Source organism: Mustela nigripes, chromosome 3, assembly GCF_022355385.1.
Source record: "Mustela nigripes isolate SB6536 chromosome 3, MUSNIG.SB6536, whole genome shotgun sequence".
In the NCBI taxonomy this organism is placed as follows: Eukaryota; Metazoa; Chordata; class Mammalia; order Carnivora; family Mustelidae; genus Mustela; species Mustela nigripes.
In genome coordinates this window covers 74,236,333-74,263,843 of record NC_081559.1, presented here as the reverse complement: position 1 = coordinate 74,263,843, position 27,511 = coordinate 74,236,333, and the positions used below count along the sequence as shown (strand labels likewise).

The following is a 27,511-nucleotide window of genomic DNA, read 5'->3' as shown; positions in this document are numbered from 1 at the left end:
CATTTTAAGGGTTTCTTTCTTACTAGTTAAAATATGCATAAACAATGAATTTTGGAACACACACAAATAAATTAAATTTTAAAAATAAAATAAAATATGTATCTTTAAATAAGTCTAAAATGTAATATATTTCTAAGACAGATGGCAATTAGAAAGTCACAAGTAAGCTGGTTTTATCTGCTATAAGGTAATACAAAGAAGTCATTTTTTAGGTTTCAATTTTAAAATGGAACATTGTGATGTAGATCTTATTTCTGTGAAGCATCATGTGTTAATTGACAACGTGGGCAAGGCCAGCCACCTCCAAGTTGGGTTAAATTTTCAAATGAAAGTGTCATCAGTCCTCAGCTGAGGATTCAAGGATTTTGTTTGCTTGAGTTGAAATATAACACTTAGATTTCAATGATTCATTGAGCTGGTATCTGACCTAGCCTTGAAGAGTTAGAAATGATTGGTTTTCCTCATGTTTTACAATGGATTAGTTTTCTAGATAGGACATAATATATTAATGATGAGCTCATTTTAAAATTATTTATCTCTATTCAGATAATTCTTATGATGAATCTTAATATTTTGAGAGGACATAAAGTATAGTATGTTTGAACATAACTTTTATGTGTCACTAATATTTTCCAAAGCTTTATGAGTAAAATAGCTTTGTGATACCTTAATGTTTTAGATTTAAGGAATAAAAGCAAAAATATTAATGTATATACAGTTAAATCACATTTTAATTATAACAGAATTATTTTCTGCAACTCAGCTATGGGACTTGCTTAAACCTGATTTATGTATAATTTGAATAAATTTAAAAATAAATTTTGTGTAATAGAGTTCCTTAAAATGGTGACATCGGGATAAAATACTTATGGGACAGATAGGATTTACATATCAAAATTAGCAATTTTCTTTATTCTTTTGAAAGATTTTATTTATTTATTTGAGAGAGATAGAGTAAGAGAGATAAAGCATGAGCAGGGAGAGGGGCAGAGGGAGAAGTAGACTGCCCACTGAGCAGGAAGCCCAACACAGGGCTTGATCCCAGAACCCCGGGATCATGACTAAGACAAAGGCAGACGCTTAACTGACTGAGCCACTCAGACACCCCAAAATTAGCATTATTCTAACAACTCAGTGCAGGTTAAGATTTAGCCTACACTATAATGCACAGTGGCTCTTTGCAATAGGGTGTATGGGTATAAATAAGAAGTTCTTCTTGGCACACTGTATGCATAGAATCAACCTCTATCTTTATGGTTGTGCCCTGTGCTATAATTCATTTTCTGATTTTTAAACATTCAACAAGTGAACACCCCTAATGAGGAATAGTCTGTAGCTGCTCCTTTCTCCTCATACAGCTCTCAGCCAACTTGAATCAACAGAATTGTTCGAAGCCAAGTGTCTTTCCATCTCTTGAGTTTTTCCCATAGGCAAGAATGCCTCACAAGCCATAATCCTTTCTTTATCTGAATTCTTCATCCCTCATGGCACAATATTGTTCACCTCAGCCAATTCTTTCTCATGCATACTCCTTTTCCCTTAGTTTTCACCCAATTATTGCATGAATACTTTTCTTTCTTGTAGGAGAGTGTCTTTGTAGTTGAGAACCAAAAGCATTGCCATAATCACACTGATAAGTATGTGTGAGGTAATAGAAAATATATTTGTTCTCTGTCCCCAGTTTCTGGTACAGAGCTTTTCCTAAAACCCTTATGATTTCCTGAGCGATAAGAACACTAGGAACATCTTTTGTTCTAATATTTGGTCTTTGACCCTGGTTCCTGACACAGGGCTCCTGAAACACTTGTAATTTCTTGAGTGATAGGAATGTCTTTTTGTCCCAATGAGGCAACTCTGGGTGGGCTTCTGGGGGTCCTTGCAAAAGGGCTGGCCACCAAGCCATGAGTAGGAGCTTAGACTTTTCAGCCCTACCCTTGATTCTCTTGAAAAAGAGAGGGGCTGAAAATGGAGTAAATTATCAATCATGTCAACTTGATGAAACTTCCAAAAAATCCCAAATGAACAGAGTTCAGAGAGCTTCTGGGTCCATGGACATGTGGAGGTGCTGGGAGAGTGACACACCCAGAGAGGGCATGGAAACTCCACGCTCTTCCCCCATCCCTTGCTCTATGCATCTCTTCCATTCGGATGTTCATCTGTATTCTCTATTATATCCTTTTACTAATAAACTGGTAAATAATAAGTAAACTCTTTTCCTGTGATCTATAGTCACCTTAACAAATTGATCAAACCCAAGGAGGGGGTCATTGGAACCTCTGTGGATTGGTCAGAAGAGGCATAGGTGACAGGCTGGGCTTGAGAGGTGTCTGAAGTGTGTGTGTGTGTGTGTGTGTGTGTGTGTGTGTGTGTGTGTTGGGGAGGTAGTCTTGTGGGGCTGAGTCCTTAACCTGTGAGATCTGATGCTCTATTTGGATACACAATGTCAGAATTGAATTACGGTGAAGGACACCCAGCTGGTGTCACAGGGAATTGCTGGGCTTGGGGAAGAACCACCTCCACACGTATCGTGACCAGAAGTGTCAGAGGTAAAGTGTTCTGTGTGACTAAGAAAGTGACTTTCCTCCTTAGGAAGGAAAAATTTGAGTTTTTCTAATAAAGTATAAAAATGCTGGTAATAGTGGTATTAAATAAAATCTATAATTTACGTATGTTAAAGTGGAACTGTGAAAGTAAAAAACCAAGGCCATCTTCATCAGGTGAAGGTTCTTGAGGTACTGAAAAGTCTCCTTTAAAATCTTCAATGAGTCATGATTGAGCACCATACTCTTATCTAACTGATGAAAAAAATCAGCACTTAAAAATAAACAAAATTGTATCTTAGTCTGCTATATTTTTTATCTATTTTTCGAGTACTAGGTTACCATTTACTGTATTTCTTTTACTTTTTATTTCAGATGTTCTGCATTTCAACCTCATCAAAAATTAAATTGATATTTATGGGCTAATCTGGAAACCTAAATACAGTTTATTTCACTACAACTATAAAAAAATATGTTCAACTTCCCATTGGCTGACTTATAAAGGGATTTCTGGACTACAACTTAATGTAAGTTGCAGACAGACTGTGTTTTGATCTTTGTTACTCACCTCCTCCCCAGGTTAAGGCATAGGTCTATTGGCAAATGCTCATGTATTATATATGCTTTGTGCCTATACATACCCTTTCTCACAATTCTGGGTTCATAAGCTTTATTCTTTCCTTCAGTGGGTATTTCAATGCCTATTGTGTAAAAAGTACAGGTCTAGGCCCAAGGGACATCCAGAAATGAGGGTACTGCCCTCATGGAGCACATACTCTATCAGAGAAACTCGTAAGCCAATTTTCACAAATACATATGACATGCTTATGGTGATGGACACTCTGAAGGGAGTCCTAGAGCACTCTGGGAGCATGTCACCCAGGATCTGCCTTGGCTCCAGGTAGTTTTGATAACTTTTTCAAAGAGTGTCCACTGAGTAGCTGGAAGACTTATAGCTTATTCCTAAATCACGAAAATAATTTGTAATCTTACTAGAAAATCAGAAAGCATGTATTTCTCAAACACCTGTACTTTTTTTTTTCTTCAGGTATGAGGTACTCATTAAGCCCTAACAATTACCCTGAAGATGGTATTATGAATATGGCAACTTTTCTACGGGGATATGAAGAAAAGGGGATAAAGAATGACAGGCCTGAGGACCAGTTGAGTAAAGAGAAAAAGAAAATTCTGTTCTCCTTCTGTGAGGTGTGCAACATCCAGCTAAACTCTGCAGCTCAGGCCCAAGTCCATTACAATGGCAAATCCCATCGCAAGCGGGTCAAGCAGCTGAGTGATGGGCAGCCCCCGCCGCCCGCTCAGGGTTCAGGACAGCTGCTGGCCAGCCCCAGCACCAACACCAGCGCAGGTAGGTGCAAAGGCCCCAGACTCCATGAGCTGCTGGGAGAAACGCTGCTGTTCTAGAAAATGAAGGGTTTAGAAAAAGATAACTTTCACTAAAAAGCTACCACCACATTAATACGTATTCTTTTTCCTACAGTAAATTCCAAGAGCTGTTTGTTATTTCTGTGTATGTGTGTGCTTGTATAAGAAATTCACATATATTATATTAGATTTGAACAATACACACACACATACACACAATGTTGTGTATTGGATTGTAGACTTGGTCCTGTATTCCCATAGTGTGTGAACATTTCCCAATGTATTTTGAAATAGATCAATGATGACAGTTTTTTGTTCCCCTTCTCTGCAAAATTGGGCTTTCTGGGGTTTCCTTCATCTATAGGGTAGTGTACTATTTGAGAGCATATAAAAAGCTACAGCTTTATTTATAAAATCCCGTGATGCAGGAAAGGAGCATTAATCTTGAGTGTTAGGTAGTCTTTTAGGGAGTTGGCAGCTGCGTGCCGTGGTGTTCTAACATTAGGAGCAGGCATTGCCAAAACCAACAAGGCTTACCTCTGAGCTCTGGCCCTATGGCAAGCACCTTCTTGCCTTCCCTCTCACCTCTCACCCTGTCCTGTGGGTGGGTAGAGTCAGAAGCTTGAGAATTTTCACATTTCCTGCATCTGCCCTGAATCTGGGAGATAGTCTTCCAAGTTCTTTATCTTCTCCTTAGACAGCCCTTCCTCCTCCACATTGCTGGCCATTGGGTATCTTCACTAGGGCGCAATTAAAAAGAATGTGAAAGTTACTGTGATCTGTGGTGAAGATTTCTACAGAAAGGGGGGCCTCCTACTCAGGTTTACGTGGGAGATCAAACTGAGCCTCCTTCTAGATGTGGTGGAAGAGCTCCAAGTTGCATCTAGCAGACGCTGGTAATGAGGCTTCACCGTGGAGAGCAATGACGCAGACCAGCCATTTCTTGGAATTTCACTAGGTGCCGTTACATGGCTTTTGGTTTTGTGAAGTTATGCCATGACCCATATTAAGCTCCAGTGAAAATTGTGTGTGTTGTAAAGAAATAATTTTTATAGTTCAAGCTAAACCTCACTGCTTTTTACTCAGTGTGTGATTTAATTTCATTAAATGATTTTCCCCAGTCGATACTTGGCATGCTGTGAAAGAACTTACAGGAACTTTGAGGTTGTAAGATACACATTTATTATAATAGTGAAAAATTACTTCTCCATTTTTGTCTTTATTATGATGATAATGTAAATATTCACAGATGCATTAATGTATCCGTATTTATATAGTAAGACAGAGTTGGTGTCAGGTTAAAAACTGATTTATTGTCTTAGATCTGAATCAGAGAGCAAGTAGTCTTGGGTAAAAGTATGAATTGTGTCTGTCAGAGCCCAAATATGTATGTCTCGATTGACGTTAACCTGTGATTTCTAATTAGTGAGATTAGTAGCTAACACTAACTGATCATATTTTATGGGCCATTTTCTGGTCCTTTCTAGGAATTTTCTCCTTAAATCCTTTTATCAACTCTGAGGTAGGCACTATGATTATCCCTAATTTACAAACTAGGAATGGAGCACAGAGAGATAAAGTAATTTGTCCAGGTCATATGGCATGGAAATGGCAGATCTAAAATTCTAACCATATTTAATTATTTAATAGTGAAGCCATTATTCTTTGTCACTACTTTGTTGCTATTTTCTGCCATGCAGTAACACTCAGCTTAAATTCAGACCTGTGTGCTGTAATGTATTTTTGGTCACAAATTGTTGCTATCATGGTGAACTATCCTACTTTGACAGGTTTTGAAAATAGACATGTAAAACTCCAATTCATGAGTTCCTCCTTGCTAATGAAATTAGCGGACATAAATTTAGTTAAGACATACACAGACTATTATGGATATATTCTATAAGTAAAATATAGTTCATCATCTAAGTATAAGGCAGTATTAGTATGTGGGAAAATGGATACAAAATGAATCAACTTCTCAAGTTGTACATTAACTATAAAGGACAACTTTCATACACTGATAAAATATAGTCAATTATCCATTGCTAAAAGATGGGTTTAGCATATGATGAAGGCAAGTCACTTAATCTCTGAAAGTGGTTGACATTAATCCTCCCATTTGAAAAAAAAGTAGGTATAACAATGTCTTTTTCTTTTTTTGAAATAGAGATTAGATATAGATATATGTACAAGGATGATCATGACATGATTTATAATTCCAAAATATTAAGTGTATCCTGAATATCCAATGGAAGAAAGATTAAATATATCAAAGTACATTTATAAGATGAATGATAGAAACCAGAGTCATTAAAAATTGTATTTCTGAAGACTGCCTAATGACAGGGGAATCTGTCCATGATATCATGCTAAGTGAAACAGCAGGAAGTAAGATGAAATATACGTTAGTGCTATGTATACATGTGCACTTTTCTACTGTTTAGTCTGAACTCACTGAGGAGCAAGACTGACGTGGTTTTATTTTTTCTAGTCACTTTCTTCAGTTTTGATCTTTCAAATGCCTGTTTCCTGCTGGGTAGCAGTTCCCTTAACACTTTCTCAGCCCATAACTTCTCACTTTTGTATATTCAGAGGGACTTTGATTTAAATGACTCAGCTCTATTTATAAAAACATCCATGTCAGAGCCAAATTAAGATTTGGCTAGATAGAACCTGGAGTTGAGCGTAGAGGATAGGATACAGTTAGCGCTCAGCTTCTGCTGCTTCAGCTTGCCCTTCTGCCCATGGAAGGATAGAGGGGTGGAAGTGGCCTTATCTTAAAGCCTTGGCAAGGTTTCAAGGCTATTCTTGGTAGGAGGTTGCTATTCTGGTTGTCTTTGGGTCACAAGTGCTCCTGACAGAGACTGTGGATGAAGAACTCCACCAAAATGTCCCTCAGTCACTGGGAGTCCCTGAGATTTAGTTGTCTCTCTCAATTTACCCCACTTTGTAGCAAAGACCATACCTCAGTTGTTATGCCTCTTTCTCCCACATTGTAGCATTCCTGGCAAGATTGTATCCTCTATTTTTATCTATGTATTGATCAACTCTTAAGGCTTGAGGGAATGTACAGAATACATATGACAAATAACATTCCTCTCCAAAACCTGGAGCTGCTTGGACATGGGCAAGTAGAAGTGGAGTAGGGTATGAGGGGCTCCTCCACATTTCTCTTCCTGCTAAGGTAGCATTGGGGAGACTGGGAAGGTAACTGAAAAAGTAGACACTTAATCAAGGAACAAAATGCCAATCTTCCCTTTTTGGCCATTGCTTGGCTTTAGGGAATGTTAGGAGCTGAATTATGCCCCCCATTCTGCCCCAGAAAGGGCTATGTTGGATTCTTAATCCTTAGTACTTCAGAATGTAACCCAATTTATAGATAGAGCCTTTGCGAAGTAAATCATGTTAAAATAAAATCATTAGAATTAGGCTGACCCTAATTCAGCATGACTGATACCCTTATAAAAAGGGGAAATTCAAATGTACAGACACACAAAAAGAAAAGATGATGTAAATACACACAGGAAGAAGACAGCCATTTACAAACCAAAGAGAGAGATTTGGAACCAGTCCTTCTCTCAGAATTCCCAGAAGGAACCAACCCTGCCTCACCTTGATATTGGACCGCCAGCCTACAGAACTGTGAATGCTATATCTTTACTCAGTTTGTGGTGTTTTTGTTACAGCAGCCCTAGCAAACTGACACACAGAGGACAATGGTATCCCGTCCTCCCCACAAAGGAGAAAAGATGTGGTAGTAGAGGTAGCCTTCCCAAGAACTGTCAGTTTCAGAGGCAACTTTCCTTCTTTTCTGTCAGCCTTATTATAGAGTAGGGGTTGGCAAAGGTGCGAGTTGGGGCCCCAGGGTGGTGGTTGGGACTTAAGCCATTTCTCTGAATAAGAAGTGACTGACCCATAACCAGTGGCAGTTCTTTCACTAAGCTTAGAATTCAAAACCTTTAAATCTCAGCTTCTGGAAAAATAGGAGGACCCCTTTGTTCTATTCAGGCCTACAACTAACCAGATGAGGCCCACCCACATTAGGGAGAGCAATCTGCTTTACTCAGTCTATAAATTTAAATTCAGAATTCATCCAAAAACAAACTCACAGAAACACCCAGATAGAATATGGAATAACCAAATATCTGGGGACCTCATGGCCTAGTCAAGGTTTGACACGTAAAACTAATTCTTACACTGTCATTTTTCTCTTAAGTTTTATAAATCATATTTGATGATTGAAACAAAAATTATAACCATCTGATACTCAAAACGATGATATTTAAAAGTGGAGAACTTCAAGGAACCCAAGTAGTAGTAAGGTGTTGGTACTTCATTTGAAGTATTTAAATGGTGGTGCAAGGAGATTGTGATAAGTATGTAGATTGTTACACCCATAGCAACTACTCTGAAAACTTTATGAAGAGATACACAAAAAGAATATATATAAATCAAGATGGAGTACTATAAAAACTTTCAAGTAACTTACAGAACAAGAAAAGATAAACATAGAAATCAGAATGAGAGGAAACAGAACAAATACTAAAAGGTCAGACTTAAGTAATAACATATTAATAATTACTTTACATATAAATGATCCAAATATAACAATCAAAAGACAAGAGATTTTCAGAGTAGATTTTAAAAATTATCTGGTTATATACTGCCAACAAGAAACTCACTTACTTTGAAAATGAAAAGATGGAAAAGAATATACCATGCAAACAGTCATAAAAATAAAAAAGGCATGAGTATATACATTAATATTTGATAAGACAGACTACAGGACAAATAATATTATTAGAGACAAAGAAAGATGTCATGTTATGATAAAAGTTCCAATCCATCAGGAAGAAGGAAGATATAATGATTCTAAATGTTCATGTATCAGTTATAGTTTAGGACTTAAGCAGTTCTCCCTCAGCAACTGATAGAATTACTAGACCAAAAACTCACCAAGGATACAGAAAATCTAAACAATAGAATAAGCCAACAGGATTTAACTAATTTATTTAGAACTCTATCCAACAGCAGTAGAACATTTTTTTTTTTTCAAATGCCCATGGAACATTCACTGAGAGGCCACATTCCAGGCCATAAGAGAAACTTTAACACATTTAAAGGAACTGTAATCATATACCATATTACATATGTCAAATACAAAATTACAGTATGTCTATGATCATAAGGAGAAAAATAACATATCTCTTAACCCATGAATCAAAGAATAAAACTCAAAGGAAAGAAAAAATGCAAAGAACTAGATGAAAATAGAAAATAACATGTCAAAATAGATGGGATGTAACTAAAATGGTACTGAGAAAAAAGTTTATATCACTAAATGCTTATATTTCAAATAAGAAAAAGTATCCAATAAATAAGTCTCTGCACTGGGAAGATAGAAAAGAAGAGAAAAAATAAACCCAAACCAAGCAAAAGGAAGAAAATAATAAAGTTCAAGTGCAAAAATATCTGAGGCTGAAAATAGGAAAACAATAGAGAAAAATCAATGAAACAAAAAGCTGGCTCTTTGTGGGGGGGAGGAATCAATGAAATTTGTAAGCCTCTAGCAAGACTGACAAAGATTAAAGAGAAATGATACAGTTTAAACACAAATGATATAGGTGATATCACTATAGAACTTGCCACAATTAAAAATATAATAAGCAGAGGCACCTGGGTGGCTCTGTGGGTTGAGCCTCTGCTTTCAGCTCAGGTCATGATCTCAGGGTCATGGGATCAAACCCCGCATTGGGCTCTCTGCTCAGCAGGGAGCCTGCTTTCCCCTCTCTTTCTGCCTGCCTCTCTGCCTACTTGTGATCTCTGTCTCTGTCAAATAAATAAATAAAATCTTTTTTAAAATAATAAATAAAATAAAAATATAATAAGCAAATATTATAACCTTATAGTAAGAAATTTCGTAACTTAGAGGAATGCATAATAAAGCTCCCCAAAAGAAATTTCTAGATCCACAGGGTTTTACTAGGAATTGCGCCAGACATTTAAAGGACACCAATTTTATACATTTCTTCCAGAAAATAGAAGAGGAGAAAACACCCCCAACTTATTTTATGAGATTACTATAACTCTGCTACCAAAATCAAAGACAATATATAAAAAGAAAGCTACAAACTAGTCTTTTATGAACTTAAACTTAATATTTCTCAATAAAATATAAACAAACTGAATCCAGTAACAGAGAATTTTACACCAGGACCAAATTGGATTTAGTCCAGATTTGTAAAACTGGTTCAACATCATATCAACACCTGAAGAAGAAAAAAATCATATGATCTTATCAATTGGTGAAGTAAAAGAATTTGGGAAAACTCAACATTCGTTTATGATAAAAAGAAAAAAACAACTCTCAGCAAGTTAGGAGCAGAGAGAAATTACCTCAGTTTAATAAAGAGCACTACAAAAAGCGTACAGCTAACATCATACTAGATGGTAAAAGACTGTATGCTTTACCCTACGATCAAGAGCAAAATAAGGGACAACCTGGGAGAAATGGATGAATTCCTGGAAACATATAACCTCCCAAAATTGATTCTGGAAAAAATAGAAAATTTGGATAGACCAATTACCAGCAATGAAATTGAGTCAGTAATCAAAAACACCCAACAAACAAAAGTCCAGGACCAGATGGCTTCACAGGTGGATTCTACCAAACATTTTAAGAAGAATCTGGTGGTGGGTGTTAAGGAGGGCACGTATTGCATGGATCATTGGGTATTGTACATACACAATGAATCTTGGAACACTGAAAAAATAAAATTTAAAAAAATTAAAGAAGAGTTAATACTTATTTTTCTCAAACTATTCCAAAAACTAGAAGAGGAAGGAAAACTTCCAAATTCATTCTACGAGATATGCATTGCCCTGATACAAAAACCAAATAAAGACACTACAAAAAAAGACAGCTAAGGCCAATATCCGTAATGAACATAGGTGCAAAAATCCTCAACAAAATTTTAGCAAACAAAATCCAACAATGTATCAAAAAAATCATTCACCAACGTCAAGTGGGATTTATTCCTGGGTTGCAAGAATGGTTTAATATTCAGAAATCAATCAATGTTATATATCACAATAATGACAGGAAGGATAAAAACCATGAGATAATTTCAATAGATGCAGAAAAGCATTCCCCAATGTATAATATCCATTCATAATAAAAACCCTCAACAAGATACGTTTAAAGGGAACATACCTTGACATAATAAAGGCCATGTATCAGGATGCTTGAGTGCCTCAATCACTTCAGCATCTGCCTTTGGCTCATGTCACAATCTTAGGGTCTTGGCATGGAGCCCTGTGTCAGGGCTCTTTGATCAGCAGGGAGTCTGCTTCACCATCTTCCTCTGCCCTTCCCCCCCCCACTCATTCTCTCTCAAATAAATTAGATTTTTAAAAAAAATAAAGGCCTCATATGAAAAACCCTCAGCTAATATCATACATAACAGGAAAAACTGAGAGCTTTCTTCCTAAGAACAGGAACAAGACAAGGATGTCCACTCTTACCACTTTTATTAAACATAGTACTGGAAGTCCTAGCCTCAGCGAACAGACAAGCAAAAGAAATAAAGGTATCCAGATTTGTATATGTGCTGCCAGAGCGAGCACAAAGGTATCCAAATTTGTAAACAAAAAGTAAAACTTGTCACTATTTGCTGATGACACGATACTCTATATAGAAAACCCTGAAAGACTCCACCAAAAAACTACTAGAACTAATAAATGAATTCAGGAAGTTCACAGAATACAAAATCAATGCACAAAATACCTTACATTTCTATACACTAATAATGAAGCAACAGAAAGAAATTAAGAAAAAAAAAGGAAAGAAATTAAGAAAGAAGTTCCATTTACAATTGCACAAAAAATTAATAAAGTATCTAGGAATAAACTTACCCATGGAGGTAAAAAGCCTTTACTCTGAAAACTATAGAACACTGATAAAAGAAATTCAAGATAACACAAGCAAATGGAAAGATATTCCATGCTCATGGGTAGGAAGAACAAATATTGTTAAAATGTCCATACTGTTCAAACCAACCTACAGATTTAATGTAATCACTATCAAAATACCAATACCATTTTTCACAGAACTGGAACAAATAATCCTAAAATTTTTATGAAACCACAGAAGACCCCAAATAGTCAAAACAATCTTAAAAAAGAAGAAAAGAAGTTGGAAGTATCACAATTTCAGATTTCAAATTACCCTGCAAAGATACAGTAGTCAAAACCATATTGTACTGGTACTAAAACTGACACATAGATCAATGGAATGGGATAGAAAGCCCAGAAACAAACCTGTGATTATATGGTCAATTAGTCTTCCACAAAAGAGGCAAGAATATGCAAAGGAAAAAAGACAAATCTTCATCAGTGTTGGGGAAACTGGACAGCACCATGCAGAAGAATGAAACTGGACCACTTTCTTACACCAGACACAAAAATAAACTTAAGGTGGATTAAAGATGTAAACTGAGACCTGAAGCCATAAAAATCCTACAAGAAAAGACAGGCAGTAATGTCTCTGAAATCAGCCATAGCAAGATTTTTCTAGATCGGTCTCCTGAAGCAAAGGAAATGAGAGCAAAAATAAACTATTGGGAGTACATGAAAATTAAAAAGCTGCAGAGTGGAGGAAAGAGTCAACAAAACTAAAAAACAACATGCTGAATGGGAGAAGATATTTGCAGCTGACATCTCTGATATAGGGTAAGTATCCAGAATATATAAAGAATATATACAATGTAACACCCAAACAACAAACCAATTAAAAAATGGGTAGAAGACATGAACAGACATTTCTCCAAAGAAGACATGCAGATGGCCAACATACACATTAAAAGATGCCCAATATCACTCTTCATCAGAGAAAAGCAAGTCAAAACTACAATAAGATATCACCCTGTACCTGTTACAATGGCTAAAATAAAAAACACAAGAAACCACAAATGTTTGTGAGGATATTAAGGAAAAAAAAAGAACCCTCTTGAGGTGTTGGTGGGGATGCAAACTGGTGCAGCCACTGTGGAAAACAGTATCTCCATACTGTTCCTCAAAAAGTTAAAAGTAGAACTACCCTATTATCAAATAATCTCACTACTATATATGTCACCAAAGAATTCAAAACACTACTTTGAAAGGATATATGCACCCCTGTGTTTATTGCAACATTATTTACTATAGCCATCTTATGAAAACAGCCTAAGTGTCCACTGATAGATGAATGGCTAAAGAAGATGTGGTGTATATATACAATAGAATATTATTCAGCCATAAAAAGGGGGAAGTCTTGCCATTTGCAACAACATAGATGGAGCTAGAGAGAATAATGCTAAGTAAAATAGGTCAGAGAAAGACAAGTACTGCATGATTTCACTCATGTGAAAGTTAAGAAACAAAACAAATGAACAAAGAAAAAAGAGAGAGACACAAACCAAGAAACTGTTCTTAGCTATAGAGAACAAACTGATGGTTGCCAGAGGTGAGGTGGGTAAAGGTGGTGGGTGAAATAGGTTGATGGGAATTAAACAGTATACTTATCTTGATGAGCACTGAGCAAAGTATAGAATTGCTGAATCAGAATATTGTACCGCTGAAACTAATATAACACTATGCTAACCACACTGGAATTAAAACTAAAAAATTAATAAAATTTTAAAAGAGCAAGAGAAGGGTGTTCATTGTCACTTCTCTTATTCAGCATAGTACTGGAAATTCTAATTGCCATAATAAGGCAGGAATAAATAAATAAAAGGCATACAAATTGGAAAGGAAGAAATAAGACTTTCTCACTTCACGGATCACATGCTCTGTCTAGCAATCCCCAAGAATCTATGAAAGAATTCCTAAAACTAGTAAGTGGGTTTAAAACACAGGATTTCAGGATGGAATATCAACACAGAAAAATCAATTGCATATTTATATACTAAAAATAAACCTGTGGAAACTGCAATGTAAAAACAATATAATTTATAATAAAATTATTATTATTATCTAATAAAACAAAACATGCAGAATGTACAGGATGTGTATGCTAAAAATTACAAAATATTGAGAAAATAAATCAAGTCCTAAAGAAATGGAGAGACATACCATATTCATGGCTTGGAAAACTCAGGATAGCTAAGATGTATGTTTTAAATTACCCTATAGGTTTTGTGAATTCCTATTAAAACCCCAGCAAGGCTTTTGGTGACATAGACAAGCTTACTCTAAATGTATATGGAAGAACGCAGACTCTAGAATAGCTAAAGTATCTTGACAAAGAGAATAAATCAGTAAAAATCTCTATCTAATATCTAGGCTTACTATATAGCTAAAGTCATCAAGACTATTTATGAACAGAGATATAGGCACTTAGACCAATGGAAAAAAATATAGACGAGAAACCAATCTACACATTTATGCTCAATTGATTTTTGATGAAGGTACAAAAGCATTTCAATGTAGGAAAGAGTGCTTGCTTCGATAGCACATATATCAATGTAGGAAAGATGACCTTTTGCTGGTGCAACTGGACGTCTATAGGCAAAGAAGCAAAACAAAAAAAGTCAACTAAATTTATGCCATACACAAAAAATAAACCAGTGTACCATAGATTTACATGTAATACATAAAAATATAAAACTTTTAGGAAAAAAAATAGAAAAAAATCTCTGGGACCCAAGGCAGATTAAAGAGTTCTGACTTAACACCAGAAACATGACCCATAAGAGAAAAATTGATAAATCGGACTTCACACAAAATTCAAAACTTTTACTTTGAAAACTACCATCTGAAGAGGATGAAAAAAGTTACAGAAGGTAAAGAATATTTGTAAACCAAATATTTAACATAGGACTAATATCTAGAATATACAAAGTGCTCTCAAAACTCAACAATAAAAAAATCAAACAATCCAATTATGAAATAGGTAAAAGATAGGAAGACCAATGTCACTGAAAAGGATATACAGATGACAAATAAGTGTATGAAAAGGTGTACAACATCTTTAGTCATGAGGGAAATGAAACAAATCAATGAGGTTTTAAAATATATTTGTCAGAATGACTAAAGGAAGAAATAGTGACAACACGGAATGTTGGCAGTGATGGGGAGTAAATGGATCGCTCAAACATTGCTAATGGAAATGTAAAATGGTGTAGCCACTCTGGAAAGTAGTTGGGAAGTTTCTTATAAAACTAAACCTACATTTATCACCCAACCCAATAATTGTGCTCTTGGAAATTTATTCCAGAGAAATTAAAACATATGCTCCCACAACAACCTGTATATGAATGCTTAGAGTAGCATTATTGGTAATAGCCAAGAACTAACTATAAACCACTCTGTATTAGTTTCCTGAGGCTTCTGTAACAAAGTACCATAAACTTGATGGTCTAAAACAGTAGAAATTTAATCTTTCAAAGTTCTGGGGTCTAAATTATTGAATCACTATATTATACACCTGAAATTAATATAATACTATATGTTAATTATACTGGAATTAATATTTTTAAAAACTTAAAAATAAAATAAAATCTGAACTTTGGCAGGGCTTCATTAACCTCCAGGGGCACCAGAGAGAATCTATTCCTTATATCTTCTACCCTCTAGTGACTTGTAGCTTGTGACTAGATCACCCCAGTCTCTACCTCTGTTTTCACATCTTCTCCTCTGTGTGTCTGTGTCCTCTCCTCTTGGACTATTTCAAATCTACCCCTATTTCTCTTATAAGGACACCCACTGTTAGATTTAGGAACTCCAGCATAATTCAAGATTTTCTCCTCATCTCAAAATCCTTATCTTAGAGCCATCATGAGCTCGTGTACAAGGACAAGTGGGGGGCTAGGGGCAGAGTGAGAGGCAGAGGGAGAAGCATACTCTGCACTGAGCACAGAGCCCCAGGAGAGGCTGGATCCCAGGACCAGGAGATCATGACATGAGCCAAAGTCCACTTACCTGACTGAGCCACCCGGGCGCCCCTTAAATATTTTCTGTCAGCATTTTCCCATGCCTCCCCCACCTCGACTCTGTTTTTCTACACATACACCCACATGTACATTCATGTGCACACATAAAGCACACATACCACATTTCACCAGTTACTATCATATAATGTCTTATTCCTGCTTTTTCATTTAACATTATTACCATTCTGTGGCAGGGTAGATTAAGGACAATAGTAAATATTGCTGAAATTTTTTGTAATGTTTAAACATGCATTCAGAATAAAATTGGATCTTAAGAGGGAAAAAAAATCCTTATCTTACTTCTGCAAAGATCCTTTTTCCAAATAAGATGTCTCCAGGTTCCCAGGATTTGATGTGTTAAACTAGGATCCATCTATACAAGGAATACTACTCTATAAAAAAAAGGAAATAACTATTGATATACACAACAACTTGGATGAATCTCTAGCGAATTATGCAGAATGAAAAAAGTCAATCTCATCAGGTTACCTCTGCCTTATTCCATTGTGCAACATTTTTATAAGGACAATTTTAGGAATGGACAACAAATCAGTGGTTCTCAGGGATTGAGGATGAGGGGAGGTGTCAGGATGGAAGTGGGTGTGATTTTGAAAGGTCAACATGAAGGATATTGTGGTAGTGGTTACATGAACCTACATAGGAGACACACACACACACACACACACACACATGCACGCATACACAAATGAATTCAAGTATAACGGGGGAAATTGGAATAAGAAGATTGGTAGATGGTGTCCATGTCAACATCCAGACTGGTACATTATTCCATTGTTTTTACAAAATGTATGATCAGTGGAAACCAGAATGAGTTCTGGTTCTTATACAACTGCCTGTGAATCTCTAATCATCTCAATAAAAATTTCAGTTAAAAAATCTTAAGGTGACCACCTAAAATACCCAGTCTTCTAGTAGCATTATCAGAGATGATAATGAGCACAAATTCAGGGGTTTGGCTTTTTAAATACTTCAAGTGTCTGCAAAGATTAATAAAACACAATTTCTTTTTCTTAAGTATCCATGTGGATAGCTAAATAAATGAATGACAATGTGATATGCTAAGAACAGTGATAGATTTATTTATAAGGTTGATGGCACAGAGAAAAGGAATGATTAACTTTATAGAGGTCAGGGAAGGCTTCCCAGAAGAGGTGATATTTGTGGTAAATATTCAAAGATGAGATTCAGGTTATTCAAGGAAGAACAACATTCCAAATAGAAGTGATTGCAGTGTCCATGCATGTAGGGACAAACCATAGTTTATTATTACCGGAGTGAAATATGACTGAGGGAAAAGGAGGGAAGATCCCTCAGGCAAAATAGAAGGTAGCTAGAACAGGAGAGTTTTCTTTGTTCTCTGGGAGCATAGGAAGAACACAGTTTCTCAAACATAGAAAAAAAAAAAATCAGGTGCAGCTGTGGGAATTCAGAGTTCTCCTAAGTTCTGTGCCACTCTGGTTTATGTCAACCAGGAGCCTCCCTATCAAGTCCACACATCTCAGCGTGGTGTTTCCCTAGGATATCAGCTGGCTGTGCAGAGATTATTTTCCACAACCCACATACAACTTCCCAAGTCCAAATAAAACTGACCACATTTATTACCTATGTAGTGTTGCTAGTAACACTCATCTTGCTCTCTGCTCTCAAAGGCTGGGACCTATTATCCTCAATACCTATTGCTATGGTATTTCCCCTCGATTCTTATCCCATTTACCATTCTAATTCTCTGAGGAGTATTTGAACTTAAAAAAATAAATAAAGTGATCAATGTGTAAATAACTGATCATCTAACTCAGCAGTTCTCAAATTTTAACGTGCTTCAGAATCACCTGAAGGGTGGCTTAGAAGGCAGCTTGCTGGATGCCATCCCCAAAGTTTCTGATTGAATAGGCCTGAAGTTGATCCTGAGAACTTGCATTTCTTTCTTTCTTTTTTAAAAAGATTTTATTTATTTATTTGACAGAGAGAGGGATCACAAGTAGGCAGAGAGGCAGGCAGAGGGAGATGGGGAAGCAGGCTCCCTGCTGAGCAAAGAGCCCGATGTGGGACTCGATCCCAGGACCCTGATGTCATGACCTGAGCCGAAGGCAGAGGTCCAACCCACTGAGCCACCTACGCACCCCGAGAACTTGCATTTCTAACCAGTTCTCAGGGGAAACTCCTGGTTTGAAATCACACTTTGAGAATACCAATCTAACCCATGGAGGATGATTGATAACCAGAAAAAGAGCTTCTTATCTCAGATAAATCTATACTTAGGAATTGGTCAGGAAAGAGGAAAATGGCCTTCCTGTGTTCCTGGTCTTCTCTGGGGGCATTCACTGACCCATGAAAATAGAGAGGTGATGCCACAGAAGTAGAGGGACAAAGCCACCCTCCCCCACTCCCCAATCCCATAACTTACCTCTAGCTGGGAGCTTTATAAGCAACTCTGTGCATTCTACAATATCATAAATACAATGAAGGTAGACCTTCATTAGACCATCGTTGAATGGATGAATGAGGCCTTACCTTGTGCCAGATATTGTGCTAAGGAGGTTACTTTATTTAAATTCTCACAACAGATTTATGAGAAAGGTACTATTATTACATACAGTGGGAATGAGGAATGAAGAAGGTAGTAGCTAGAAGAGGCAAGGCTGGGATTTGAAACAAGTTGGCCTAATTCTGTGACCTGATTCTTCACCATGGTGTTCTTGCCTTCCATCTATGGGTATAAGCTGGGTAGGGCAGGAATTGCCTAGTTTGTGCTTAAAGGTTACTGCTCAGACTGTGTACTTGATGTGGAAGTTGAATCAGAAAAGAGAGGCTGTAAGTGCTCTCTCTGGATGTACCAGCATTTTTGCTCAGAAGTCAGTCAGGGATACATGATATTCTGATACCCAGAAGCAGGTAAATCACTAGATGGAGTAAAAAATGTTAACTTTACATTTGCCCCCAAGGATCATGGTAGGGAGAATTAATTACATTCTGGGGTTTTGGGAATCCATATTTCCTCAAAATAAGAAGAGTTCTTTCTTAGGCTGTGACTTCTGATCCTGCCCTTGGCACTCATTTGGCACAAATAATATTTAAAGCTATGAAAGGTCAGGCCCAGATTACGAAGGTTGAGCTGAACGGTCATAAGAGGGACACGGTGGTACTTGATGTGAGGTGCACTGGAGATAGGGGTTATCATGGAAAGACTGAAATAATGACGTTAGTTTTCACAACCCAACACGTGAAGTATGACACTCCTCACATTATAGATAAGAAGCTTAGAGAGATTTAAAGGCCTTTCCAAAAGCCACACAAAGATTCAAAGTCTAAGATCTTTCTCATCCTCTGCATTTCCTCTCATAACTTTTTGCAACAAATTCTTCACAAAGTAAAAATGAAAAGAATTCATGACTACTTCCTTGTTATCTAATGTTTGTTTTCCCAGTGACTACTAACTGAACTGCCCATTTTCTTTCTCACCTTCAGTTAATTCCAAAAGAATGTCTAATCTCATTGAAGTTTAAGCTTTTAAGAATAAACAAGAGTTAGGCCAAGAAAGTGGAGAAACACTGATTCAAAGGGAGTAAAGAGACAGTTTGTCATATCCAAAAAGCTGAGATGTGGCTGAAGCTGAGTGAGAAAATCAGAAGGAGAGACAAAATCTGAGATAGTAGCTGCTAGACATTAAAAAAAAAAAAAAAATGCTTTATTTTAGCCACGATCCTCTGGATCAGAGATTGGAGCTGGTCTCACCTATGTGGTCCTTGTCCTGGACTCACAGGAGGTCACTCATGCCACTAAAGGTAGCCTGTGTGTCAGCTGGATTGGATGGTCTACAATTGCCTCACACAATGCATCTGGTGGTTGGTGCCGGCTGTAGTCTGGAACATTCTCACCAGGAGACTCCTTTTCCACTGGCTGAGACGAGGCCTCCTTCCACAGTCCTAGAGCAGCCCCGTCACCCAGTAAGAGCAGAAGCTGCAACAACTATGGCCTTTTGGTCACAAGACCAGCTCAAACTCAAGTGCTGGGAACACTGACTCTGCCTCTTGATGTGAGAAGTGGCATCTTTTTATGTGGCCTTAGGAATTTTGTACTGAGTTTGAGTAGATTTTAAGTTGACACTTTGGGAGCCCGGAGAGAGAAGGTGAGAGTGATATAGCCAAGTGATTTTGCAGCAAGAGGTAGAAGAAATCACTTGGAGGGAAAAAGGGAGAACAAGATCTGAAAGTGGGTTGTGCTTTGGAGCATTGTATAATGCATCCTTTCCTTTGCTGCCATATTCTGGGCTTCTCTTTGATGCCTCCAGGATCTTCTAGGATCCTCAGCTATTTTCCCCTCTCCCATCTGAGGATCTCCTATTTTCATTCCTCTTCTAGATTCGAGAATCAGCTATGAGGGTCAGGACACTGTGATAGGTATTACAACTATTGAAATATGTCTATGTGCTTCTAAATTCATAGGCCAAATTTCTCCCACTGCCTCTCCTATATATTGAAAATAAAATTTTGTCTTCGAGATTGTTCCCTCAGTTTTGAACTTCAAAAATTAAACTTGAAACAGTAACGCTATAGAATCGCCACAAGGTGGTGCCACAAGTACATGGGAAGTAAGATATTTTCCTCCTTTCCATCCCCACATTTTGCTGGAACTTACTAATGCGTATGGAAAGCAAAGAAATCCTGACCAAGGGTGAGCCGGAGTGTGGACATGCATGTGTGCGTAGGAGCATGCTAGTTTGACAGACTCTTTCAGAAGCTCTTCTGTGACTTAGGGAAGATCTGTAAGGGAGATAGGAGGATGGTGGTGGGTGTGTGTTGTTCCTGACAAGAGGTGGGAGGGAAAAAGGATCGGGAGATTTTTCTTCACTTTTTAGGAATAAAAATGACTGCTTAAATATCATAATATTGCTCCGTGTCTGGGAAAAAAAAAAGTGGTAGTTCATTTTAAGAGACATTAGATATGAACATTAATGTTTGAGGACACAAACTTAGGTTTGTGTGATAGATGCAGAGATAGGGCTAGAATTCACCAATATGACGTCTTTTACTTCTGTAGTAGAAACATATGGTTCCAAATACTTGCTTTTTCTTCATTTTTGATGATTCAGGTTATCACTTAACTCAGTTATCACTTAACATGGTCATTCATCACTTAACTAAAATACTTTGCAAAATATCAGTACTATGATGAAAGTATAACAAGTCATTGACAAAGTATCAGTGAGTTCCTGTTAGTAAGTGCACTAGGTAAGAAAAGCCTTTCACTATGTAAGTAGGTGGATTCAATTATTTGTAATGCACTATTTTCCTAGACATCTTAATTATAAGTCCATAGAAATCTTTCCATGGAATAATCGCTATACAGCCCACTTAGTAGATAGAGTCCATATAACTTCCCATAATTTTCTATTGGAAAACCAGACTTGGAAGGGAAAAGGATCGTGGTTTAATATATATTAACTTGGATTTAAGAAGACATTTGCTTTCCTTAGTATAAATCCCTATTGATAGGGTCCAAGAATTCTCTTACTTAGAATAATTTAGACCCAGTGATGATACAGTAGAGAAAACATAAACATACTTTTCTGGCTCTTTGTCTTGGCCAGAATGATCATTATAAGTTTCTAAGTATTTTACGAAATCCTGAGTCTATTCTTCCAAATAATCATAGAGTTAGTACCCCCACAGTGTTAATCCCCAGGTAAATTCAATTGGTATTTGTATTGTATGGCTTATTGAAGTTCCTTATGAATGAAAGCAGAGCAATTCCTTCCTTGCGTGTGCGCATTCTCTCTCTCTCTCTCTTTCTTTCTTTTCTTTTGGCCTAAGTGTGATGGCATTCACTTTATGTGGACTCATTTCAAGAGCCTGCCCTCTGGTGAGCCAGCCTTGCAGTCCAGAGACTCTTGGCCTATAGAGGCTGGAAGTTTACGTTCTTATGTGGAGATGATGTAAAAGGTATAAAGAGATATTGATTTTGATGCTGGGGAGTTATGTACTCAGATAGTCAGTTGCTTTTAGAAGCGGCAATAACCCCAGCAAACCCCTGGGGCACTATTTCAGTTACTAAAGAAAGAATTCACTAAATTATGTTCTACTGTCAGAAATGAATGAATGCAGTTTCTTTCTTCAGATGGAATATGACTTTGTGACCATATTCTAGATTTTAAAATTGGAGCCACACATTCTGTTACACTTTGCACAGTGAGCGAATAGGATGACGAACATTCTCCTAAATGCCTCTGGAACTCTTCTTCACTGCACGTCTGGGCCCCAAAAGTCACTCAAGAAATGCTCTTCTTTTTAGGTAGAGTATGTAGAGTCTTTTCATTTTTAAAATAAGAATTGTATGTATTTAATGTGTACAACAAGACTCAGTATACATATATATAATGAAATGATTGCTGTCGTCAAGCTAATTAACATACCCATCTCCTCATATGACTACTATTTTGTGTGTGTGTGACGAGAATGACTGAAATTTCTCTTAGCAGAATTCCAGTATTCAGTACAGTATTGATAGGCATCATGCTGTACCTTAACTCTCTAGACTTAGTCGTCCTACATAAGTGCAAATTGGTACCCTTTGACCACCTTTGAAGATGATGAATGTTCTATAGGCCCAAAGTCTTAAGTCCAGGGTCAGTGCTATCTTAAACATCTTTAACGTACCTACTTTAAAAAAGAATTTGGGAATTATACTCATAGGACCACTCGAAGTTAACACAGCAGATATTCATATTTGGGAGGAGAAATATTCCTTTTAAAAAAGGGTTTTAAAGTTAAATTGAGTATTGATGGTAAAAAACATTACTACATTTTTTTTCTACAAGTGATTTTGAAGAACTCATACCAAATAGTATATGACATGTACCAATAAAACAGGGACCTTTACTTCATAAAGCTTATTTTTGTTAGTGACATTTCTCACACATGACGTTATACATTATGGATGTTTTGTTTTGGGGTACAATGAAAAGAGAGGGAGATACATTCTTCCTTTTAAAAATTTCTTTTGAAAATTTTAAAGTACATTGCTAAAAAAAATTTTTGTCTAGTGCCTTTCACATTACTGGGTATAAAGTAGTTCATCAGTGAGTGTTTGACATCATTATAATTATATTTTGGGTTTTTTTTTTTTTTTTTCTCAACACAGTAATTCTGAGTGGCTTCTTCTTACTTTCTTCTCTTGTGCCCTAGTTTCTTCATCCTGCATTACATGTCCATCTCTCCTCTGCTGTGTGTCTCCGCACCTTCTCTCATATTTTTCGACTTTCTGCTAAAGCAACATTAATCTCCAAATCTCTTGTTCAAGCAAGAGAACACACGTTTAGGAACCATTTTCCAATCCAATCCCTTTAACAGTGTTAGGTAAACATTTCTACAGGTCTCCTCACCTGTAATTCTCGCAACCCAAGAAGCCCTGAAAATCAGAAGGTTTTATAATTCATATTGATGGCAAAACCTGACCTGAACTGATATGAGGTTAATTACAGTCTTTATTTATCCCAACTAGTATGAATATGCACATGTTTTGCTGCAGAAATGTTAACGTGTTTGACTATAGCGTGTTGCCCCAGACTCTACTGGAGGCATTACATAATTCATGGTCTATGCAGAGTATTATCTTTCTAAAATCTGAAAGCGTTTGAATTCTGAAATGCATCTGGCATTAAGGTTTTAGATTAGGGATTAAGGACCGATAATCAAATATTATGGTTTCACTTTAAACTTTTATCTTATTACTAAGGAGTTGCATGTATGGTAATAATAAAAGGAGTTTTCGGCACACGGTCTCTCATGAACTATTTTCTAAGATTAAAAAAGCACACACACAGAGCCAGAGACAGAGAGAAAACACTGAGTAGTTGCTGAATCAGTGAATCATGAGGCACACAATGAATGGAAGTCAGGTAGTAGAAGTAACTGCAACAGGATAAGGGCATTTTCCTGGGGCGTGGACAAACATGCTTGTGTGCATGACCGTGGGTTAGAACCCACGGAAGGGGTTCTAACTAGTGGCCTATAAGGAGTCAGATATACACACAGAGATATAATGTGTATACCTTTGTGGGTGCCATGTTTAAAGTTGTTCCAAATGCTGTGCTATGTAAATATATGTTGGGCGCAGTGCTTGTTTATACACAGATGTTTTGGATTTAGTAGATACTACTGAATGTGGCACCTAAGAGGTAGTGGTATAAGATCCTCAAATCGGGGTTGCCTTGCTTGGCTCCTGCTTTGCTCTGTCTATATAGAATCTCACTGATAACCTAAAGCCCATCTTTAAAAATCTGACTAGAACCTTAACTTTGTTCTTTGTCAATGCTACTGACTAGGAATTTCTTCCAGTTACTTTTGAGATTTTTGATAAATGTTTCATGTCCTTTTTGCTTTGCACTTTGCATGTGTCAAAGCTCCTTATTTTATGATCTCAAATCATTGCTGCTACTTTCTAGGATAGTCTACCTTGTACCTTTTTTAAGAGTTGTCAGCTATGTCTTGCATCTTATATTTTAGTGTTGAGAGAGAAAAGATGGGGAAAGGAAAGGTGAGGGTACAAAGTTGGGGTGGTGAGGGTAGGGATTTTCATGAGCTATAGAGTTTTTAAAAAATAATAAGTGATCAAGAACTGTGGGGTTAAAAATATTCTTTACTTTGTGTGTTGATTTTCTTGTTATACAGAGCACATTTTAATCTTTACTGTTTAAGAATTTGTCTTAGAGTAAATTGGATGGGCTTTTGCCCTGCTGTTAGCATATTCCTGCATGCTTTTACTCTTATTATTATTTTAATTTAGAGACCAGCAATTAGGGGTTAAAGTATATTTAATTTGTTCTTTACCTACATCAAACACGTGGAAATTTTTTTTTTGTTATAATTGTGAGAACCTCTAGTGATTTTATTTGTCTGTAGAAAAGTCTCAGGAACCTACAGCTATTTTGAATTTTGCAGCTTTTACGATCAGTCCCTATAATATATACTCCTGATTTCTTCTCTGCATCCTGCTCATTGTTGAAAAGCCCGAGCTATTTTTAACATTTACACAATTTCGGTAGATGATTCTTCCTTCCACAAGGTTTGGTGCTAAATCTGTGGAGCCTTTCATAATCATATCCTTTTTGTGGTTTGCTTGAATTTGATCACAGTGGCTGATTTCATGCATTGATAATGAAGGCTTAGGTTGCCTGTTTCTCGGCATAAATCCACCTCAGACTTGTAGGTTGACAGTGATTCTGGTTTCAGCACGCATGGAGATATAGCATTGAAATTGCTCTGCTTTCTTTACAAATGACTCCGAGTGTGCTTGTCCTTTCCTAAAATGTTGCCAGCATGTAAAGGATTTTCAATGAGCAGTGCAATAAGCCAGCATCTGGGAAGGTTTGGAGCTGCACCGATATAGCGCGGTACTGTCACACAGATAATCAGGGCTGGAGCCAAGTCTTGGGAGCGCCGTGCATCACACTGGTTACATACTGGAAGTTTTGTTTATCCAACTTGGTTGCTCTCAGAGCTGGTGAAAGCCCAGCCAGGATGTGGAGTGGACTTCCTAGCAGAGGTGAGCATTTTTATTCTAAAACTTGGATGGGGGCTCTGGTGTGTCAGTAACAGATTTGTGTGCTGGGTTGAATCCTGTGGAGTTATCAATTGTGTTTATCGTGTCGTGCTGACAGATTGGAAGGGGCAGTACCGTGAAGCAAAATAGAAGATTCTTTAATTTTATTGGGAAGTCACTCCTTAAATGCACGGTGTGATAGCATTCTTTTCTTTCTGTGCTAGCTGTTTGCCGAGGACATCTTAACAGTAGGTGACTTCCTTTGCATTTTAAACATTCAGAACAAGTCAGTAATATTATGCAATTTGCTGTCATTACTGAAAGTAGGTAATTAGCAGGGCTACGATGTGCTTCAGGTACGTATATACATGTAAAAGACTGTGAACTGAATGTACTTTGTAGAATCTTTGACATGAAAAATAGGAAGAAACAAGTGATGGTTCTGATATAACTAAGAAAGTAAGTGAAAAAAATTACATCCTGGACTTGACACCTTGTTAAGCTTGACATTAATAATTCAAAGTTATGACCTGTCAGGCACTGGGCAACCTATAGTAATTGATTTTTGGAGATAGTATATTGAATGAAAGAAGGAGAAAATTAGTAGCATTTCTTCATAAAGCATTTTTAATTAGACGTGACGTTTAAATGTAGCAGATTTTATTACTTAAGTGTAAATAAAGTACAGATGCTGACCCAGAAAGTTCAATTAGTAGATCACCATGCCTGGAAAGGTCAGATGCGGCATTATAAGTATAGAGTATTTGCAAGCCAACGAGACAAGGGCAAGCTCGAAGTTAGCCCCGGAGTAGAAGGGAGTCCTGTTGCTTAGGCTTTTCGAACTCCCAATTCCTACACGATGAGAAGCTGTTTCTAAAGAAGAAAGGACCGGGAGTTATGATGTATTCACAAAGCAGTATGCTTATTAAGTGTCGGTTTAGTATGTTAGGTCTGCAGAGAAATCTATTTTTATTTGACTGGAAGCTAACATGGCACATGGGGTATGTATTTATATATGTGTATGTGTTTTTCCCTGCTAAATTTATTTGAGGCAGCTGTTTTATAGCTTTCAACTCTGAAGTTATAGATAAGTGTGTATTCGTTTGACAGAAGATTCGAGAACCCCGTTTACTGCCAGTACATGTGAAGCTTGGCTAAGCAGACGCATCAGGAGCAAACCATTTGTGTTCGCCAATCTGTCTCAGCAAGTCCCAGGGCCACTATCTTGCTAGAAGCCACTGTGTGCTTTTGAAAGCATGAAATTAGTTTTATACTGAGCACATGGTTTCTCATTTAGCAGCTCTTTTTATGGTAATGGTCAATTTATGGTTCACTGCCAGGATTTCGGTGTTCTGTCAAAGCTGATGGCTTCTGCTAAGGTGTCCGTATGAGATAAATTTTTAAAAAGCAGAGGGAGGGGGGCACCTAATTAGACCCTCAAGAAGAGACTCTTCCCTTCGACCTTGTCTCTTTTTTCTGAATGCATTGTCATTTGTCCGAAGTTCCTTTATGTTTTTAATCCAGACCCTACAGATTTAAAGTTACTAATGTTTGTCACTTTGGAATTCCCTGGATGTGTGACATCAAAATTGCTATGTTCTGAAGTGTAAGGTATTTTTTCATCTTTTTGTAATGCATTTGGAGAAGATCGCTCTATTAGTGCTGACTATATTGTGCAGGTCATCATTGGACTTACCTGCTTGTTTGGTAACACCTCTTACAGCAATGCTGGAGAGAGGACCAGGCTTTTCTATATTTCACAGTTGATATAAAGTACCTGTACTTTATTATACATGCATGTGCTGTGGAATAAAACTAAACAGTCTGAAGATAAATTAAAAATGTTGAAAATACCGTCTTTCATGTAACTGCCTCATCTTGAGAAAAGCTCTCAAATGCTAAAATTATATAAATATTAAAGACAGTTTTTATTTGTTTCCACAGAGTGGTAATAGATGAAATGCACTTGTAAATATTGTAGGAATTATTTTCTTAGCCTTGTCTTTCCATCAGAAAATAACCTTTCTTGAAAGTTTTGCTAGTCATAATACATTTTGA

At 37.0% G+C, this 27,511-nt stretch overlaps 1 protein-coding gene across 8 annotated transcripts in view; it reads left to right on the top strand.

The window, feature by feature from the left end:
- ZNF385B (zinc finger protein 385B) overlaps positions 1-27,511 on the top strand; it is a 400,466-nt gene that overhangs the window by 89,886 nt on the left and 283,069 nt on the right. For 5 of the 8 annotated variants that reach the window (XM_059394258.1, XM_059394257.1, XM_059394260.1 and 2 more), the window contains exons 2-3: positions 2,916-3,067; positions 3,589-3,906. In XM_059394258.1, the coding sequence (XP_059250241.1) occupies positions 3,591-3,906 (316 nt within the window). In that variant the 5' untranslated portion in view covers positions 2,916-3,067; positions 3,589-3,590. Of the gene's footprint in view, positions 1-2,915; positions 3,068-3,588; positions 3,907-25,314; positions 25,457-27,511 lie in introns of those variants that run through there. The other 3 variants (XM_059394270.1, XM_059394262.1, XM_059394272.1) reach the window with 3 other exon arrangements.